The sequence below is a fragment of the Microtus ochrogaster genome, chromosome 24 (genome assembly GCF_000317375.1).
Source record: "Microtus ochrogaster isolate Prairie Vole_2 chromosome 24, MicOch1.0, whole genome shotgun sequence".
In the NCBI taxonomy this organism is placed as follows: Eukaryota; Metazoa; Chordata; class Mammalia; order Rodentia; family Cricetidae; genus Microtus; species Microtus ochrogaster.
Window position 1 is genome coordinate 10,663,273 of NC_022024.1, and position 22,762 is coordinate 10,686,034.

General features: G+C 40.2%; 2 protein-coding genes across 2 annotated transcripts in view; one reads left to right on the forward strand and one right to left on the reverse strand.

Annotated features, from left to right (window-relative positions):
• Ptprr (protein tyrosine phosphatase, receptor type R) overlaps positions 1–22,762 on the reverse strand; it is a 232,128-nt gene that overhangs the window by 128,465 nt on the left and 80,901 nt on the right. The gene's annotated exons all lie outside the window — the stretch shown is intronic.
• Positions 14,259–15,350, forward strand: LOC101991471 (transcription initiation factor TFIID subunit 7-like). The gene has a single exon (XM_005358043.1). It carries the CDS (start codon positions 14,259–14,261, stop codon positions 15,348–15,350), a length of 1,092 nt encoding a protein of 363 aa, XP_005358100.1.

Here is a 22,762-nt window from a genome sequence, read left to right on the forward strand (position 1 = left end):
TGCTCAGAGCAGCTGTAGGCACTCAGATTAGGGGATTACAAGAAATTCAGGATCTGGGGTCTTACTGCTCCCAACACTTATTAGTAGGTAATAAATTTTATTTTTTTAAGTTCTGGGAAACAGTAAAAGCTAAATTATTTGGCACAGCAATAAAAACACTTCATAAATGAACCCAGAAATGTCTTTGTAAATTCTCAGCATGTAATTTTTCTATCAATGCACACCAAAACTTCATCTGTCTGTTCTCTAAGTATTAGGTGTCATTTACACCCTCTTTGCTCATCTGGCTGAATGGTAGCTTACAACTCCTTTACCAAATCTCATTTATTCTAAAAGGCCCAACTTAAGTGCTATTTTATTGAAATTCTTACCACAAATCAGAAGTTTCTTTTTTTTTCTGTTTTTATAGCATATTTATCCCTGCCCTACTGAATTTGTGTATGTGGACATATTTTCCCCAGTATAACAATTTACTTGTGTATCTGTCTTTCAAGAAAAGACAAAAGTTCTCTTAATCAGTTTGTTTTAATATCTTATTTTTTAAAAAAAATCAAACTTAATGGAATTGAAAGTTTTATTGAAAATAAAACCTTTGCTTTTGTGACCTGCCTGCATAGATGCGTGTGATACATGAAACACTTTTGAAACTTGCAGGGACAGTTAATGTTCTCTTAAAAAAGGGACAGGCACTCTGCCCCACCCCCAACACTGATGCATAGTTAGAGCTGTGGGTGTCACTTTGTAACCCTAACAGGAGCACACAAAAGCAGAAGGTCTGTGGCAGAGATGGCAGCGCAAGAGAATGGGACTTGGTTGAGCATTGGGTGTGGCCAGGGCAACTGAACCACAGTGTTCTTACCTGTGAAAATTAAACTTTATTGCATGGCGGTTGTCTTTAATTTTCTGTCCCTTCTTGTAAAGCATTTTTCTAATGGATATGGTCTCCCTGTCAATTTTATACATTAGTCTTACGTATAGTCACCGTGTTGTTCAATAGATCTCTCAAACTATTTCTTCTGTTGAAGAACTGTATTCTTCAACCAACATTTCCCTTCCCTCATGCAATAAACTTACACATGTTTAAAGCTAGATAATAAATTTTCATTCAATGTATTTCTGATTCCTTTATGGAAAGTCTCGGGTAGCTTAATATAAATCAACAGTAAACACCAAATGGATGGGAAATAATTTCATCTATTATTACAACAAATTAAGCTAACAGCAATAGGGAAAAGGTGAACACAACAGTTAAGTGAACAACTTAACATTCCATTTTCTCTGAAGACATTCGATAAAATCTTCAAAATGATTTTTTTTTTAACATTTTCATTGTTGATGTTTCCCTAATCTTGGCCAACACTGAACCCTGAATGCGACTGGGTTAATTTTTACCTTATGTAGATGAACTTTGGGATGGGGGGACACATTTGTGATCTGTTCCTGTAAGACAGTGCACAGAGAAAAGACAAACAACCATGGACAGTCAGATAAATACGGCTGTACTTTTCCAGTGATGTCACTGTGTCACACTATGTATCTTCGTAAATTTGATTTTCCCCTATAAATTTATATGGGCAAAGCTTGTCTACAATGAAGGTCTACCCTGAAGTTATTTTTAGTAGCTGCACCCCAATAAAAGCCTCCTTGAAATTTAGCTAGCAATTGTGGTAGGTGGAGGAGATGGCTCAGACTGCCTTCAGTTCTTAGAATTTGGGCTACAGCAGGCATTGATTACATGTCTGCTCTGGTAGGCATGCCTGATAAATGTCTAACATTACGTGTACTAACGACACCATTTAGTCTTTCAGAATGGAAGCATTGGGGACTAGAGAGAAGGTTCAGAGGTTACAAGCATTTGTTGTTCTTGCAGAGAAGTCTTTTGGGATTTCCAGCACCCACATGGTGGCTCACAACCATCTGTAACTCCAGATTCAGGGAATCTGATGCACACAGTGTCCATGCACATGCAGGCAAAACATTTACACAAATACAATACATCTTTAAAAATTAAAACATTAAACCTTCTTACTTTCAGAGAAATCTTTTCCCATTTCTATGCATATGCCAAAATGGATGGTAAAAGATTAGCTTACATTCACTTTTTACAGAATAACCATTTAACTTTTAATCAAATACTTTAGAGTCAATTCTAAAATGCCATTTTCCCAAACACTGAATGAATGAGCAAAGTTGTTTTTATGTATAATAAATAGGAAATTTATACCAAAAACTTAGGTTGCCTAGAAACACCCACTGATAAAATATTTTTCTGATAAATGTACCAAGAACACAGAGAGCTTTGAAGGAGGAATGAGAACACCGTGATGGAAAGTGTGCCTAGCGTCTAAAGGATAATGGGAATCTTAGTGCCATGAATGTTTCTTGTCTCTTTGGAAAATAGCGTAATTATGTGTCTGTCTATCACAGAAGACAAAGGATCTCAAGCAGCTATTTCTAAGATATGACGGATAAGAAAAATCAAACCTAACTGAATGCATTGTGGCAACCCCACAACTGCATATCTTTTCAGTATTTGCCAGGATTTGATTTGACTGATAATAATACCAAAGGTTAACACATATTAACAAAGGATGAGGAAGTCATCTAGCAAAGTCGGTGCGCACTCAGGTGTCATTGTGGTTTCTCAGTGTTAAGACAACGTGATGTGGATCCACCATACTAAAACCTCCCATCCATAAAAATGCCAGACAAAAGCGCCTCTTCAGCAGCAGCAGCATTAGATAATCATATCTGATGGCCTCGCTCTAGTTTTTCAACTAACTGACAAGGAAAGATGCGGTTCTGAAGTAATAATTTCATGGGACATTATCATCAACTGACAGATGTCTACCAAATATGACACTTTTCAATTCTACTTTGTGCTGTTTTATGTGAAAAGTTCAATAAATATGTTCCCAGCTCTGAAACTCCCCAGACAGGTTTGAAAATAAAAACTAAGATGGGTAATATTCATAGTCAGCTGAACAAATAAGTCAAAGTATGCATTTATAATATAGTTTTGTCTGTTGAGCTTTCTGGAGTTCTCAAAAGTCATCGCTATAGCAATTAAATAAGTGTTTTTAATGAATACCCCCTCAAGTACAGTTTCCCTTCCAGGTATATAACACAGCAGGTGTCTTGGGCAATTCTCTTTCTAAGCTGCTTTCATCATATTTTTCAGACACTCAGAGCAAATTTAGGTCAGAGTGGAAATTTATATTAATAACAATATCAGATTTTTCTAAGCTTTTCCATGTACTTGGTCACTTGAATTATTCTCCTCCTATGTTCTCTCTTTGGTGACACATTCAAGGTCACAGATGTGAACACAGAAGTAGCCTTACAGCTAAAACATTTTCTGATGCCATGTACAGACCTCATGACTCTAAATAACCCCAAATGTCAATGGTTTTAGTAACATTGACTGATACTTATGAGATTGTATTCATTTAAGATGCTGCTTCAGTGTCCAGCATTCTACATTCTGGTCAGAAACCCCTTAGCAGTTGTATTGTTCAATGGGTGTTGTCAATGCGACCTATATCTTTCTAGTGAGTTCTAAGACAGTTACAGTTTTGATTTTCTCTCTGCCAGCTAACCCTTATTGGTCAGTTTTCGTCTGTTCTTCTCCCCACTTAGAGAAGCCATAAAATCTCAGAGGCGTTCGATTAGAAGTCAGTACACAGTAATGTTAAAGAATGTCCTAAACCCTGTATGATGGCACAAGAGACACCAAATAGCAGAGTTGAGAAAAGACATAATGCAAATAATGTGTGGAATGGTAATGGGCACCCGTGTGACACCCCAAAAGACCCACTTCTGGGACACCCGAGTGTGCAATGCTCCAGCACACGGAGCTTTCGTGAAGCATTAGTACTGATACCCTATCCCACACGGACCACTTACGAGAGTGCTTTAGAGAAGGGGAAAAGGAAAAGTCTATATGCCTACTCCTTTTATTCCCCCAAGGAATACGTTTATTTTCTGCCATGTGATTACCTCTAATAATATTGCAGCACTTTTACAAAGGATGGATATAATGTCCCTGCCCCAATCTCCCATCTGAGAGACTGCAATAACAATTAACTATTAATGACAAGAAGCAAACACACTGAACTCAGCTGGTAGCTTGAGAAGGAGATCGATACGGGGACCTGTCAAGAGGATACCATTTTGCGCTTAAGAAAAACATGTTCTTCAGAAAAGTGTTCTGAGCATGGAATGAAATTAGTTTATTATTTTTGCATTATTATCACAGGTACATTTTCAGTTTTACAAGCCACAGACTTATTAAAATCTTCATGGGATAGAGTCAACAATGAGAAGATTGTACCTTCTACTTTCTGGAACTGCGAAATCAACCCTGAGCTTAATTGTATGGTAATTGAGCTGATAGTTTGTGAGTGAGTGTGCCTGTGTGTGTGTGTGCTTGCATGTGTGTGTATGTGTCTGCATGTGTGCATGTGTGTGCCTGCCTATGTGTGTTCGCATGTGTGTGTCTGCATGTGTGTATGTGTTTGCATGTGTGTGTGTGCCTGCAGGTGTATGTGTGTGTATGTGTGCGTATGTGCCTAAGTGTGTGTGTGCCTGCGTGTGTGTGTGTGTGTTGGTTGCCTATGTTCATGGGGGTGTGTACATTTGTCTATTATAGATGCCCATGTGTGTGAATGGCAGAGGATGACCTTGGGTATCCACCTTAGTTTTTAAGACAGTGTCCTTCACCAAATCTGAGGATCATCAGTTTGGCTAGTCTGGCTAGATCTGCCTGTTTCTGTCTTCCCTGTGCCCCTTGCTAAAATTAAAGATATACACTATAGTGCCTGGCTTTTTCGTGGGTGTTGGTTATCCTTAAGATCTTAAGGCTATTCTGGTGGGCACTTAACAGCTAAGTCATCTTTCCAGCCTCTTAAATTAGCTATTCTTTTCTCTTCCCTAAATCAGTATATGTTTTTAAAATTAATTGTAAGTTTTAGAAAGAATTTTAGGACATTCTTTGATACAATGTGCTATAGTTTGGATGTATCAAAACTCAAGGTTGGAAACCATGGCAGCCTCCAATATTTCATTTGCCACTTATAATGCCTTATCTTTTAAAATGGATGCAGTATCAACTAAATCTTTATTTTCCTCAAAGCCCATAAATTCACCATCACAATGACATACATGTATATATTGTCTTCTGATCCTTCTCTTCGCACCTCCTATCAGCTTCCTTCCCTTGTTCACCCCTACTTTTCTACTAAAATGTTTCCAAAATTCTGGTTTTTGTTTGCTTGTGACCCACTGTCTTTGACCAGGGCCATATGTGTGACCACAAGATTGGAACTATTCACTGGAGCTGGGTGGGGTCAGTAGTGGGTACACAAATGAAGACTGCCGTTGTCTGTCTCCCAGAGACTACCAGTAATCAGCAGTTCAGCAGTAAGGATGGAGCACCCTGAATCATTCCATTATCCACAACTAAGTGTTGACGAGGTCTACCTTGAGGAAGCACAGTGCGTGTAACTGAAGCTGCAGCAATTTCATGATTGCAACTATTACACTGTGTCTAGAGGGCATTTCATATATTTTCCCTATCTTCCAGACTTTATATTCTTTCCCCTCCTCTTCTGAAATGTTCTCTGATCCTTAGAGGGGTGATATAAATGTCTTACTTATGGCTAAATGCTCAGTGGTCATTTATTCTTAGTATCTCAGGCTGCTACCAGTCCCTGCGTTCACTGCTGTTCATTGCAAAGTGGGTCTTATCTGATTAGAGCTGAGAGTTGTAGTTGTGGAGCTATCCAAACACAGGTATGAAGAGAGGAGTCTGACAATGTGTTTACTTAGCTAAGCATCAACATTATCTTCTTGCCTAAAACCCTAGGCATGAGTTTTTGACTGGGTTTACAGTACCCGGATCTGTTACCTCATGCTGAGTGGACCTCAGATCTAACCTGAGAACAGTTAGTTAGCCCCCGAAACCGTCATGCCACTGTTGCACATGCGGGTACATCTTCCCTGGAAGGTTGGTATTGTGGGTCGCAAAGTGCACAGTTGGGTAAGTCCATTGACATCTCTTCCTCTCCAGTAGCCTACATAGCACCTGCAACTCCTGACAGGCTGAAGCGACTCAGCAAAGAGGAGGCTTCCAGCTCCCTTCCATATGAATTTCTCATTATAGAGCAAACAAAGTGAGTGGTATCTTTAGCAACAGTGTCTTATCCTTTGGTTCTGATAGCAACCAAGTCGAAAGGCAAGTGTCTGCATTATTTGGAGGGGAGAGGGCGTGGGCGCTGGGACCTCCCTGATGAACAACTTCTATGAAGGTATCCCATCACAATACTGGAATTTTTTTTTGTTTAGTATCTCATTGCTACTAGGGACAGTATTACCCAGCCATGCAGGGAATCTCCCTTCAAACTCTGATGTATTTTCTTTTATTGTTACAGAATAATAGGTTTCCATGCGGACTTTTCATTTTCTGATTGTGAGTTTAATCCTCCTTTCCTCACTCCATCATCTTCCTAGCCCACTAATTGTTTTAACCCTTTGAGCCATACTTTCGTTTTACCTGGGCCCTGCTATCTAAAAACTATTAAGCTCCCTCATTCCCCGTGCCATATTGTCTCTATGCAATTAAGTCCCCTGCCCTGACTTCTGTCTAAGTCCCTAACTTCTACAGGTACTCCAGATTAAACACAGAAAATCAAGATTCAAAGCTGGACCCTTCTTTTGAAACAGAAAGATGATTTCAGTGGGGCCCTATTGGAACCCTGGGAGAGAGGACATCTCTGTTTGTTTCAAAATAGATGTTTTACCTTTGGACAAAATAGAAGGAAATCTGTTTAAAATTTCTCCATCAAAATACTTTTTGGGGGAACTAGAAAGATGGTTAAGGGTGCTTATTGCTCTTGCATAGAACCCAGGTTCAAATCTCAGCACCAACAGCAGGAGGAATGCAACCATCTGTAACTCCAGTTCCAGAGACTCTAGATGCTCTGGCGTCTGAGGGCACCTTCACTCACATGGTGCACACAAGCTCATGCAGAGACACATATATACACAGAAATAAAATAAACACATCTATGAAAATACATTTCTTACCTCTTTTTGAATAATTCATCAAATTAAAAAAACCCTCATTGTTATTGTGTTTTCTCTAATGTGAGGTTAAGGTTTCTACTTTTGGCCATCACAGAGCAACAGAAACCAAATGATTTTCCTGCTTTAAAGAAACAGCAAACCTGACAAAATATCCAAACAATGGTTTTTACACACAGGCCTCACAAGACAGCCCACTCTTGAAAAGAAGAACAAAATGGGGTGGGTTCCTCTAGTACCTTCCTCTGCTCTGGCCAGAGAGAAGAAAGACTCCCCAAATCTCTGGCAACCTCATACATTCAGAAGCCAGGGAAGTTATGAGGTGAGAATTCTCAGGGTAGGAAGAGCAAGGAGATGTGGAGTTGACAAAAAGTAAGAGTGCAAGGGAGGACACACAGACACACAGACAGACAGATACACACACAGAGGTGGAGACAGAGTCACAGAGAAAGACAGAGACAGAATGACACAGAGAGACACATACAGACATAGACACACATACATGAGACAGAGAGACACAGAGATATATGCAAACGTACATGAGAGAGATAGACAGAGAGAGAGAGAGAGAGAGAGAGAGAGAGAGAGAGAGAGAGAGAGAGAGAGGTGAGAGAGGCAAAGAGAGAAAGAGAGGTTCAGAGTGGGATAATAATTAGAGAGATGTCCCCGAAGCAGGTCAGAACTTCTAAAGGGAAAGACGTTTTTCAGAACTTCGAAGGGAAACATAGAACAATTTTCAGAGCTCTGATAACTCTGGGAATAGGAATTAATCCTACTAATCGGTGTCAGAACCCTGTGTACCCAGGACATTGAGTGTGTCGCTCAGAACAGCAAGTTTTTCAGTAGCAGGGCAAAAGTACCTCTAGAGAGAAGTCTGTGATTTTTTCTTCTATAATGGATCTTCAAGCAAATATCTTAGAACTTATAAGCCAAAAAACAAAGTTGAATATGTTTATAGGTATAATGACAAAACAAACTTCCTCACTAAGGTGACAGGACTGGGTCACCCCACATTACGTCTATACTGTATGCTAACATATGATCACTGGCAAAATGGAAGATTCTTGGAGTTAAACAGCGATGGCCCAGATTTATGTCTGACTCACAGGGTTTGAATGGAAGCCTCAAAACATCCAGAAGCCAGAGAGCTGGCCTTAGCTCTTGGTTCTAGTTTGACAGCCCTCGCTTATAATTGAATATTGCTCTGGTTACACCAACAAAGCATAATGAGAGACTGAAAGAGCTAAATTGGTTTCAAATAACCCAGTTATGTGGAGAACAAAAATTAACCAAAACCAAACATAGTAAAAATTCCCCATGTTTAAAATCTAATAAAATCTCTAAGGTCTGCAAAAAATCAGAGGACGTTTATCTATTATATAAGTGGAAAGAGTCAGTTTTTAAAAGGACCCAGAAATGATAGAGATGACTAAATTAATAGATAAGGGTGTTGAAACAATCATCACACTTATATTTGCTATGTCCAGGATAAAGGAACTGAAAATAAGAACATTGTAAAGAGAGATGGAAGATACTTAAAATGACTTGAGTATTGTTTCTTCAGGTAAAGAGAACAATTCCTTGAATAAAAAATAGTTGATGCAGTTAATGGTAGAATTAAATCAGGACGCTAAAGAGAATCTAGAATTTCTCGTAGCTTAAATGTGTTAAATGTTCAGCTTTAGTTCTGATTGAAATTATTTACATGGAATCTGGGACAATGGGAACTTGGCTCTTTAGGACTCCCTACGGATGTAGTTTTCTGCACAAAATCCAGCTAGTCCACATTAGAGCATGGATCGGGGAGGGGCACAGGAGTCTCTGCCTGTCAAGGAGGATCTATTGACAGCTGATGGCTGCTAGGATATGAAGAATCAAATATACACATGCATATGCATATACATATATACATAAATAATGCACACACACATTGAAGTTAGAAGGGGTACACGGGGAAGTGCAAACCAGGAGGTCTTGGCATGGGTGGCATAAAAATGATCAAAATATATTGCTTGCATATACTTATCAAAGAATAAAATATTAAAAAAATGTAAAAACTTATCCACTCAAGAAATGGCTCAGTGGATAAGAGTACTTGCTGTGTAAGCACAAAGATCTGAGTTCAAATCCCCAACATCTATGTCAAAATCTAGGCATGACTGAACCTGCCTGTAAACCCTGGCACTGGGGGAGAGGACAAAGTCAGGCAGACCCTGGAGACTCACTGATCACCCAGCCTCAACAGGAACACAGAACTTCCAGGTCATGAAAGAGTCTGTCTCAAAAAATAGGGCAACACAATCGCAGAGAAAGCTCTTCCTCTGGCTTTAGGACTCTTTCTGTCCCTTCTTTTGCAATGATCTTTGAACCTTAGGTACAGGAGTTGTGTTGTAGATGGATCAATTGGGACTGAACTCCACAATTCTACAATTTGATTGGTTGTAGTTTCCTGTAATGGTCTCTTTTTGTTGCAAAGAAAAATATCCTTGATGAAGGGTGAGAATTACATTCATCTGTGGGAATAAGGATAAATACTTTGAATGTAGGTAGGCATTGTGCTGGCTTAGTTAAGCCTTCAGTTCTATGGCTTCACCAGCTCTGGGTACTTGGATAGGTTTCTGGTATCAGGTATGGTTTCTTTTCCTCTTGTTGAGCAGGCCTTAAGTCTTATTAATGAGCTGTTGGTTACCATCAAGTTATGTGTGCCCCTTCTGCTCCCTTAGGGTTATGGTGTGAGGTTGTCTCCTAGAAAGGTCAGAAACTATACCCATAGAGTCTCACCAACTAAGCATGACCCGAATAAGGATGACACCCATTGACATGTCACTGTGGAAGTACGATATTTCACAAAGCTTCAAGCCTGACCACCACCACCACCACCACCAACAACAACAAACTACAGGCAATTAAGGAATGCTGAGTGTGGGACAGTCTTCTTCTCCAGGAAGAGTACATTAGTTGGCCATCCAATACTAAATGGTCAGCACTGAAAAATTATACATACAAGCAATACTAAATGAACAGTTTGTCTTTATAAGTTTAGGAATACACACACACACACACACACACACACACACACACACACACACACACCACAAAGTAATTAAAACAGAGACAGACCATGAATTTGAAACAAAACAAGCAAGGTGGCATATGGGAGAGTCCGGAGCGAGGAAAGGGAACAGGGAAATGGAAATAATGCAAATATAATCATAAAAATTTTTTAATTTTTTTAAAAAGGGGGTAGGTGGGTGAGATGGCTCATCTGGTAAACGTGCTTACCACCAAGCCTGCTGATATCGGGACATGATCCCTGGGACCCACATAGTGGAAAGAGGAAACCAAATTCTGTAAGGTGTCCTCTGACTTCTATATGCATGCATGGTATACTCAGGCAGGTGCACACACAGTCACATTAAATAAACAAAAGTAAGGAGATAGGAGAAATAAGGCAGCGAGTGATAGAGGAAGATACCTGATTTCCTTCTCTGGCATTGGCATGCACACACTGGAGCATGCATGCAACATGCACACACACACTCAAAAAAGAAAAAAAAAATCTCACCCATAAATTAATCTAGCAACATTTGTTCAAAGTATCAGGAAAAGTTCACAAGCTCTGCCTTCAAGCAGTGAATGATGTGGTTGTCTTCTTTGTGTTATCACTGAAGCAACTTTATAACTGCTTGACAGATGCACACAGAGATTTTTAGCTCCTTCTTCCCTGTTTCTTTATCACATTGCATTGAACATGAAGTTGCGACTCATTTAGAAGGATGCTCTTTCCTGAATTATCTCTATTTTTTTTTTTAGCTTGTGAAATCCTTCTCTCCAGGAGGACTGGGTGGGTGGTATTGCCTGTGGTAAAAATAGTTTCCCACTTAGTCACTTCTGTAACTCACCACTCTTTAGCCGTAGCACAAATGTTTCCTGAAGTGTCTTACCTAGAATTTCATCACAAATGATAAAGCTCACTGCTGTGCAGTGGCAGTCAAATATTTACAAACAAATATGAAGCGAATAATGCAAGCCAAGAAAATGACCTTTTCTGAAGTGTGCATGCAAATAAGAAGATGAAGGAGCATTCCTGGAGAAAAACAAACTTTAAATAAGTCTATTATGATAGTAGTAAACAGCACCAAAAAACAGTAGGCTAGAATAGATAATAAAGCATGAAATAGTTCAGTCTTGAAGGCAAGTACTGGCCTGAGGACAGAACAGTACAATGAGAATATGATAGGATCCATTGAGGTGAAGAAAGAGATCAGTAAAAAAGTCACTTATGTCTAGTCTCGTTTTGTTCTTTAGAATTTTCTTTTTGGGTAAATTTTATATCTGCTTAAGATACTGACATATTATTTGTTAGTCACTGTTCTGTTGCTGTGAAGAGACACCACGACCAAGGCAACTGCTATGAAAGAAAGCATTTGATTGGAGGCTTGCTTACAGTTTCAGGAGTTTAGTCTGTCATCTTCATGGCAAGAAGCATGGTGGCAAAAAAGCAGGCACGGGAGCAGAATCAGAGCACAGATCACAAACTTCCAGTACACAGTGGTATAGAATATGCATTACTTTCCAGAAAGGGAAGAGAGGGACCATAATGAGGAACTACCAAAGCCAGGCTGAAAAGGAGCACGGCAAATTCTGCATCTTCATGTTTGATGCTAAAGCAGTCTTCAGCACTCCAGCTCCTCTCAGCCTTGTTGACTGCAACACACTTCTTTCCCTTAGGCTAGTTTCACACCTTGTCTACAGCTCTCCAAACAACTCTGGCATCTCCAAAATCTTGGGGCCTCCAGTACAATCCAGGCTTCACCTTCACAGCTTCACACAATGGCCTCTCTAGACCTCCATGCAGGGACACCCCTGAAACACCTGACCTCAGCAACTTTTCTTAGTCATGGAGGGAGATTCTACAACCCCTTTCTTATGTCCTTGACTCTAAAGACTTAACCAAGTGACCAAAGTTGCCAAATTCTGATGCTGAATGGGACTGGGCCTTGACATATACATATACACATACATATACATATACACATATATATGTATATATAGAGATATAGATAATAGTTACACACTATATGTGTATACCATATATATATATATATACTATATATTTATATATAGTCTCACGTGGTGTAGGAGGTCCTTCTGTATTTGTGTTGCTTCACTCCATGTAACACACACAGATATGTGTGTGTGTGTATATATATTACTTATGAAAATCTGACTGTATGACAAAAACTTTAAAATTATAAGAGTAATTATTTCTATTTCCAATAATGCTTAGCAACTGATGAAATCATGCGTAGTAATATACTCTTGTAATCTCAGCACTTGGGAGGTTATCCTCAGCTATTACTTGATTTTTTTGAGGTTAGCCTGGGCTACATGAGATCCTCTCCTCTCCATCTCTTCAGCAGTGGTTTGAGTTTTCCAAACTCAATAATAAAATTGATCCAGATTTTTTAAAAATTAAGGCTTATAGATAATTTCTTGATTTATTCTTGTGCTTTATAGTACTCATAGATAAGGGGCCATTAATGATGATAGTCTATTTAAGCCTTATTTCACCAAGAACAGGGCTATAGTAGGCCTTCAAAATTATTTGCCCTGCTATGTGGGTAAGTGGGGAAAAAATGAATATTCAGACTGCTGTACTGCTTTTTACTTCAAAGCTAGCAGAGGGAGAATCTGGGGCTATTCAAAATTCCATTCAGTGGCAGCACATAATAATGTATTTGTGTATCTTGTCGGCATTTATTATAAGTACTTATCCTTAAATTTTATTTAAAGGCTCGAGGTATATGAAAAGTGAAAAGTCACATATTTGTAGATTGTCCTCATTTTCCAAGGAAAACAACAGCGGTGATAATAAACTTTGTTGGATTATAGATTCATGCTAGCCCTCTCATTTTCTTTTTTGTTTTAAAGGCCTGTCTAGAAAAAAAAACTGTATAAAGATACAGGTTGGATAATCATATTACACCAGTGTGATTTTCCAGAGCTTAGTGGTTGTTTTTTGACGATGAAAAGGGAATTCTGTTTTCTCGTTTTTGTGATCCCACACTAGGTTGTTTAGGGGTAAAGAGTCATTGTGCTGTATTGACAGTTACTAGCAAATGGCTCCCAATTTTAAATACAATTTTCAGGTTGGAATTTATAACTCATACCTCAATGAAGTATTTGTTTAAGAAAGGTCTCCACGCCCATCCCATGTTTCTGGCTTTTGGAATAACCAGTAGCTGTTTAGACTTGGACATGTGTAGTGTTGAGCCCAGAGCCTCCTGCCCTTCTCTAAAAGACTAGAAATATGCCAGGCGATGGCAGTGCACACCTTTAATCCCAGCACTCAGGAGGCAGAGGCAGAAGCAGGGGGATCTCTGTGAATTTGAGGCCAGCCTGGTCTATTTGAGGTAGTTCCAGGGCAGCCAGGGCTACACAGAGAAACCCTGTCTCTAAAAACAAACAAACAAACAAACAAACAAACAAACAAACGATTAGAAATAAAAGATGGGCTGGGGGGCGGGGTTCTGTTGCTATGGCGAAGATTCCAGCAGCACATGCGCCGTCCTGGCCAGATGACAAGCTAAGGGTTCATAAAGCTTTAATCGTAGACAGTGAAAAACAAAAACGGAGACAGCCACACACGCAAACACCCCGAGCAACCAGAAGACAGAAATCCTTCAACCGCTTCCTGCTCTCCTCGAGGAGGGGTGCTCGGCTCCTGACCGGAAGTGCCTATCGCGCATGCCCGAGGAACCATTTTCAAAGTCAGTTCGGTTCAGGTGAAGAAACGTGCGCGCTGCCTCGAGGCTCTGGGTCGGGTGAGCAGCATCCAGAGGCCTGTGGAGGCCTGGGGCCACCGCGGCCATCGCAGAGGGCCTAGGAGGACCCGGGAGGCCCAGAGAGGTTCGCGGGGTGTCCTGGGGCCCAGGAGGACCTTGAGACGGTGGCAGCGAGCAAACGCCAGTTGGCACCAGTAGGGCCTCCGAGGCCTGCAGAGGCGCGAGGCAGCCATTGGAGGCCAGTGGCCTGTGAGCTGGGGTGTGGGGGAGCCTCCCTGCTGGGGACAGACGCCCTGAGGCCTCGTCCTCGCTGCAGAAACAGACCCTAGCAGAAGCCTCTCTCGTCCCTCCAAGGCCTCCCAGCCTTGCCCAGGCCCGAGAGCCGAGATGAGTGAACACCAGGACGAACATCCTCAGGAGCTCGAGAGCCAGTTCATCCTGCGCCTGCCCCCGGAACATGCTTCCGCTCTCCGCGAAATCATCCATTCTGACAGTGCCGCCTCGAGAGAGAAACTAAAGATCGACTTATCTCCTGACACCCGGCACGCCATTGTTCAGGTGGATAACGTGTCGCTCTCGGCCAGGGTTGTTGATTTGCCTTGTGTTATCGGAAGCCTGAAAACTTACGATCGGAAGACCTTTTATCACACAGCGGATATTTCCCAGATGCTTCTGTGCAGTGCCGATGGCGATCCCCGCCCTTCTTCCGAAGAGCTCGTCCCTTCTGCTGGTGCTCCAGCAATGGGAAACGAAGGGGAAACGGAGAAAAAATGTATTTGGAAGCATGGCATTACCCCACCACTGAAGAATGTCAGAAAGAGACGGTTTCGGAAGCCAGAAAGGAAGCTCCCTGATAGGAAGCAGAGTGAAGAAGGTGGTAGTGGAGCCATTGATTCTAAAGACGTGGAAAAGGAAGTAAAGAGACTGCTCCGTTCAGATGCTGAAGCCATCAGCAGCCGATGGGAAATCGTTGATGATGAAATCAAGGCAGTCCAAAGTCAAACTTGTGTCCCAGGGCTTCCTGACCCCACTGCAATAAGTGGTCCTGTCTCATCAGAATGTGCTGTACCTCAGAACACATTCCGTGATTCTAGCCATCATGATGACGATCAAGAAGAGAAAGATGAAGAGGAGGAGGATGAAGAGGAGGAGGATGAAGAGGAGGAGGAAAATGATTCTGAAGAGGATCTGGAAAGGGAGCTACAAGCCAAGTTTATTGAGTTTAGCTCGTGCAAAGCTAAGGAAGGCCATGCTTCAGTAATTTTGGGAATTCAGAAGCTGATTCATCACAAGGAGAAGAAGCTCCAAAAAATTCAGGGCAAAGCACAAAGACAGAAATATCTCCTCAGACAACTGGAAAACCTGACCCTCAAGAGTCATTTCCAGTCTGTGCTAGGACAGCTCAAGTTGCAGGAGAAGCAGAAGCGTGAGCAGATCATTTTCCTGCAGGAAAAACTGAAATATTTTTTGAAGAAGTAAGAAGACCTTGACTCTATCATTTAGGCTGAAGACTTGGTGAAACTGTTTATTTTCCTCTTCTTTTGAATTAACAGTTTTTTTTTCTATGAACATTTTGCTAATTGTAGTGGTTTGAGAACACACTCATAGAAAAGGGCAGTGTAAAAATTTGATAACTTAAAGGGTCCCAATTGATGATGGGGCTTTACTTCTCGGTTAATTTGAGAACTCAATGTATTCTCTGTTAGGATTCTCTCAGATCATTTAGCTGTGCTTAACAAAGGGAGACAGTCTAGCCTAGTAGGCCCTACAGCTAGTTTGCATATGTTTAAACTGTTCAAATGTTTGCTACAACATAAAAAGAAATTTCTAGGTGTGGTAGCCCACACCTGTAATCTCAGCACTTGAGAAGTTGATTCATAAATTCAAGGCCAACCTGGCCTACACAGCAGCTTCCAAGTCACACTGGTTTATATAGATCTGTCTTAAAACAAAGAATACTAGATTCTGTTGAAGTAAAGACTACTTTTTTGCTCAGGGAATTTGTGTGTGTGTGTGTGTGTGTGTGTGTGTGTGTGTGTGTGCAACTGATTAGTGTGCAGTTACAACATAGGTGTTAGCCTTATTCTAAGTTTCTCTATTCTAACCTTACTAGAAAAGATTAGGAAAAGCCAGATACCTGTAATTTCTATGAAGACTTCCTTACCAATTCTGGGCTGCTTGCCAGTGTTGTTTTAGAACTTAGTATGTATTCTTTAAGCAAAAATAAATTCTTTCTAGTGGAAATAAAAGAATCAGTAGACTATTGTATTGATTTTCTATATAGTAATGCTCAGAAGGTTGATAAAACACAATGACATCAAAGAAAATGCCAGTTCAAAATGCTAATTTCAGGAAACATCAGTGCTTCATACAGTACTATATCCTCTGAGAAACGGGATGGGTACATTTCATTTGTCAGCAGTATTTATTACACACAAGTGTTACTATGTCACTCTAGTTACTAGGAACTATTTATAGTTCTCTGGACTTAATGATATATTCACTTTTCCCTCTACTAGAATGTAAATTTGTGTTGGGACATTGATATATATGGGAAACACACACACATAAACACACACACACACACACACAAACACAAACCAGTTTATCAAGGAACAGGTGAGAGAGAAGTAGGAGAAGGAGAAAAAGGTGTGAGGAGGGAGGGAGAAAAAGGGACATTGCAGAATACCAATAAAAGGCAAACTACTTTCATACTTTTAAGAAATTTGGAAGATATTTGAAAAAAGTTATAGAAAAAAATAAAATTGATAATCTAAAAAGGTGTTGTGGAAAATGGGGGTTAAGATTTAAGATTTAGAAATTTATATTTTTTTATTTGTTTGTTTGTCTATTTGGTTTTCGACACAGGGTTTCTCTGTGTAACAACATGGACTGTCCTGGAACTAGCTCTTTTAGACCAATCTGGCTTTGAACTCACTTAGATCTGCCTTCTGGAAGCAGGTTCTGGGAAAGGCATATGCTGCCATTACCTGGCAAGGAATTACTATTTTAAAGTGGTTTTAAGTTATAGTTGGTTCACAACTTTCATTTCATCTTATGAAATATCTTATCAAGATATGATATGAAATCACCTCAGAAGTAACAGATGGTGAATAAAATAGGAATTCATACTAAGATAATTACTGGGGGCTGGAGAGATGGCACAGTGCATATAAAAGCCCTTCCTGAACAAGCATGAAGCCACAAATTCAAATCCAGGAGCTGGATCGGTTACTCCAGCACTCGGGGGCTTAGCTGAAAACCTGCTTGAGCTCTTGCCTTGAGGATAAGATTGAGAGAGATAGAGCAGGACACTAGGCATTCTTCTCTGGCTTCCAACCCTGCTCATAGGCAGACATCTCACACATGTGAGAGCCAGCATCACATACATCCAGCACACATACATTTCTTTTCAGAAAAGGTGAAGGAAATTAAAACTCTGCCTCAATAGTCAGTGTTATTATAAACTATGGTAGGTCAAAAGACAACTTTTTAAAAAAAAAATTAAAAAGACAGTATCACTCTCTAGTCTGACCTCAAATTCACAAGTTCAGCCTTCTTAGTGCTGGTATTATGCCTGACGCATGAGTTTTAGGTTGTCTTTTTCTCTACTTTTTAATGAGAAAAGATATTTATTTAAGCTTATACTTGATTTGATTCTACAAATAGATACTTAGTGAGATATGTTTGTATTGGACACATACAATGAAGAAATACGAATTCTAATTTCAAGAAGTTTGCAGGTAATGTCTGATCTTACTAGTCAACTTATGTATATACAGATTTTTTTATATTTTTAATTTTAATTACATGTCTACGTGCGGCTATAAGCACACGAGTACAAGTGCCTGAGAAGCCAAAGGCATCAGATTCACTGGGAGCTGGAGCTAAGGTGACTGTGAGCTGCCTGATGGATGTAGGGAAGAGAACTAGGCTCCTCTTCAAAAACAGTGCACATTTTAAACAACTGAGCTCTTCCATCTCCTCTTATTTATTTTTAAAAATGTGTTGAGGATACCAAGTTGAGTCACATTAGCTTAGCCATGCCAGTGAACTAAGATTTGAGGGGTTGTTGGGAAATGTCAATTGTTCAAGAAGTGTCATTTCAATCTTATATTTGTTTTACCTTGCCTGAGATTACTGTTACAGAATCTGAGCATCTTGTAAGATGAAAATATTGCCCTTATTTTGTGGGGAGAACATATTTATTTGGTTCTGTGTATGATCTCTAGGAGAGGATTCCTAAAAGGCACTTGGAGGAGAGGCACAGATAAGAGATGGGATGGAAAACTGTGGAACCCTGGAATAACAAAAATGTAGAGATTTTCCAGAGAACTCATTAGCTCTTACTGGTTTACTTTCGGTCATTCATGTTAGTATAGTGATGCTAATAGTCAAATAAAAACATGTACGCTGACTGCATTGTGGGACTAGTTAAAGATATTTCTTTAATTAAACATAAAGTGTATCTATGAAGAGAAATCCCCTAATTAGGGTTAGGGAAATCTAAGTTTGTGGAATATAAACAAACTTCTATTTTGTTAAAGTGATTGTTTTTGTTTTTTATGAATTTTTTGATTTTTTTGGTTTTGGTGTGTGTGTGTGTGTGTGTATTCTTTTTGCCATAACCCAGGAGGACTTTGATTTGGTATGCAGCTCAAGCTGACATTGTTGAACTCCATAGAAATCTCAGCCTCCCAAGTGCTGGGATTACAAGTATGAAGTATAAACCCTGGTTACTTTTTTATTATTTAACAAACAATTTTAAATAGATACTGTGTCTGGGGTTACTAATATTAAAAATGTACTCCATACCATTTAAATCATTTAAGAGTCAAGCTGCAGAGACAGGCGTATCTCTGTGAGTTCGAGGCCAGCCTGGTCTACAAGAGCTAGTTCTGGGACAGGTACCAAAGCTACAGAGAAACCCTGTCTCAAAAAACCAAAAAAAAAAAAAAAAAAAAAAAAAAAAAAAAAAAAAAAAGAGAGAGAGAGTCAAGCTGGCTGCATTTATGACTTTATAGAGGAATTTTTAATATGTTTCAACAACACTGGTTGATGCTAAAAAATTTAAACCATATTGATGACCTGCTTATGGTCACCATTAGAAATCAGTCCATTTTGTTACTGTGGGACACAGCAGCACTCATTAAGCCAAGGAAACAGAACACTGAGAAGGAATCTCCTTTCAAAAATATTTTTTAAATTCTTTGAGAACTTTATCCCTGTTTTGATCATATGCACCTCCCACATCTTCCATATGCACTGGCTCCCAACTCCATGTATGTATGTGTTTTATATCTCACTGTATCCAATGTGTACTGTCCACATGCCCCTGGGTGTGGAGCCTTCCACAGGAGCATAGTTGACCTGCCAGGGACCACACCCTTAAAGAAAACTGTCATTCCCTCCTCTGGAATGCATCAACTGTCAATGGCTCCTCAGCTAGTGTTAGGGGCTTGTAAACCCCCCCCCCCATTTCTAAGCTGAAATTCGGACTGGCCTGATCTTGTACAAGTCTTACGCAGGCAGCTACATCTGAGTTCATGAAGACCAGTGGTTCTTTCATGGTTTCACATTGATCCCCCCAATGTCTGAACCTCCTGTGTGATGGTTCCTGAGCCTTTCGGAGAAAGGTTGTAATAGATAAATGATAGGTAAGATTTGGGTTGAGGAATCCACAGATACTTATTCTGTGTGCTTTGGCCAGTTGTGAGAAACTTCTCTGATGAGGTTTGAGAGCTGTGAGACTATATGGGTATAGAAATATTGATTTGTCCCTTTACCAAAATAATAGTAGTAATAGGTTAAATCTATGGGGCCTGTGAACTCCCCTATCACAGATACTGGCCAGATTCACAGTATTAGGTGTTTCCTTATGGAACAGGTCTTCAATCCAATCAGAAAGTAGTTGTTTACCCCTATAACACTTGTGGCATTATTCTACCCATGAACATGTCTTGTCATGCCAACAGTTGTTGATAGAAGTTTCTGTCCCACCCGGTCCATCCCAAAGAAACACACAAAGATCTACATTAATTACAAACTGCTTGGACTAGTAGCTCAGGCCTCTTATTAGCTCTTTCTTACATCTTAAATTACCCATTGTTCTTGTCTATGTTAGCCATGTGACTTGGTACCCTTTATCAGTGAGGCATTCTCATCTTGCTTCCTCTGTGTCTGGCTACCTCTGTCTCTACTGCAGACTGACTCTTTCCACTTCCTGGAATTCTCCTGTTCTGGTCACCCTGTCTCTACTTCCTGCCTGGTTTCCCCATCTATACTTCCTACCTGGCTACTGGCCAATCAGCATTTTATTAAAACAGTACAATATAAGTGACAGGGTACAAGACCATTCTCCCACAGCACCTTTTCTTCTTTTTCTTTCCTTTTTTTTTTGACAAAAGTGGGGAAATGTACGATATTTTGGTCATGTTTTGACAAATAAAGCTTGCTTAGAGTCAGAGGTCAGAGTTAGCCACTACCTGACCAAAATTAACCATAGAGGTTTTGGAAGACTGAGGACAGATAGGAGAGAAAGTAGTAAGCTGGGGAAAATGGGATCATGTGCTTGTTTGAAGGAAGGAATGGAGCAGGTAAGGAAGGCTGGTGGTTTCTCTGCTTCTCTCATCTTTCAGGTTCTTACCCCAATATCTGACTCCTCTATTTTTTTAAATAAAGAATAATTAGAGTAACGTTTCAGTCATTATTGTAGTTCACAGGGTTTACAGCTAGGTAAGACTTTCTGGCTTTTTTCTACCATTAGGCTGCATCGTACCTCTTGGTGCCATAAAGGCTAACCATCAGGGAGGAAGCTTCCTGGTCAATAGCAGCTTGATTTCTTCTTGACCAAAGGTTAGGTTCTTCTGAGCACTCTTTCAGCTAGATTTCCTCTTTGGGTGTTGTTTTCATCCTGGCAAGCCAAAGTTTAACATAAACTCTGTAACGTTAATTAGAGAAGATTCTCCTCCTTGGGTGTCTAATCACCTTCTGTATTGATCAAGTTCTTCCAGCCCGATATCTACATATTTAGTCTGTATTTTAGTTAGAGTTTCTATTGTGTGAAGAGACACCATGACCATGGCGACTCTTATAAAGGCAAACATTTAATTGGAGCTGGCATACAGTTCAGAGATTTCGTCCATTACTGTCATGGTGGGAAGCATGGTGGCATGCAGGCAGATGTAGTACTGAAGAAAGAGCTGAGGGTTCTACATCTGGATTGAAAGGCAGAAGAAAGAGTGGATGAGTTACTGGGCCTGGCTTAAGCTTCTGAAAACTAGCATCCCACCCCCCAATGACACACTTCCACTTCCTAGGAGTGAGTGACACTTGCTATGAACCAATGGGGACTGTTTTCATTCAAACCACTACAGTCTGCCTTTAGCAAGAATCCTGGCAAGTCAGTGTAGTGATACTGCAACAGACGCCCAATCTTGATGTCTTGTCTTTGTCCTTTTCTGTCCCATCACTCTACTTATTGTCTATGTTTTGTTGTCCTTAGGGTTGAGGATGAGCTATCAGTTGTCCTAAATGAAGTCCTCACAGTTTCTACAAGTGTCACAAGGTTCTCTACTTAACCTTTCAAAGTAAATAAATGACAATGGATAGGGAAACTACCAGGCAGTTGTCCATACAGGATTGTGTCCTTTAAGAAAGGAGTATATTTAAGAGATACATTTGTCAAAATTGCTCAAATAAAAGCAAAATATGTCTAAAATGGTCATTACTTCTCATACCAAAAGCCAGCCGCAAAGGCAGTATGCCTGGAGCCTATGACAATAGGGAGAGTAAGGGGTGAGGCAAGTAGATATTGACATGTCTGTTTTCTGTGAATAATGTGCAGGATTTCAAACTCTAATGGCAGGAATCAACCCTAGAATTTTAGGGAAGTTCCTTTAAAAATAAATGTTATTGAGCACCAATGTATATAAGACTGTGGTGTCCAAGAACTGCAAGATAAACAAGGCAAGGTTGTATTTAACAGCTAAATCTTTTAGCATTACCCCAAAATAGAGAACACAGAAAATTACTGAAAACATAAGCCGACTGGAATTATCAACTGGAATCCATACAAATGCATGGTAAAGACAGCAAAGGTTTCTATTTTTAAAAAGGGAGTTAAGCTTGCAAAACATGCAAAAAAGAGTTAATGCTTCCCTATGACAGAAATGAACAACCTATTCTGCCAAGAGGAAGAGAAGTGGAAATTAATGTCAGAACCCCAGCTTAATTCTCTCTCAAATTAAAAAAACCCGAATTTTAATGTTCATGAAAAACACGTGTCCTGCTCTGTAGAAGCCGGGACAATTATTGGTCTATTCATAATTTTATGTCTCTTGTACCAGACACCATGTGGTGGAGCAGCCAAGGGCCAAGCAAAAGGGTGCCAGAATTCTACACGCAGTTAGATGGCAAGCTGTGGAGGCCTCCTTCCCGCCCAATTCACACAGATATAAATAGCTCCTCCCACCTTCCAGACAGGAACTGAATGAATATAGAGGAAGGAAACTAATTGGACCCATCTGTGGCTGGGAAGGCAGGATTTCCAATAAATGTTCCCCCAAAGAAAGCATTTTCAAATGCTCTTTTGACCAATTTCAAAAGGCAGAGGCTTTTTATGAAGTGACCTCCCATCTTCTAATCCACCAGTCCTGGGAAGTTTCGTGTTAATACATGTACTGCCTCGAGCCTGCCTGGCGTGGAAGCCTATGTCTGGAATCTAAGCACTGGGAAGGCTGATAAAGACTGTAAATTTGATATTTTAGCATTAAGCATGTGTGCGTGTTTGTGTGTGTGTGCGTGTGTGTGTGTGTGTGTGTGTGTGTGTGTGTGCGCACGCGTGCATATGTTTAATCTTCGGATATTTCCCTAAAGCTCAGTTCAGAAAA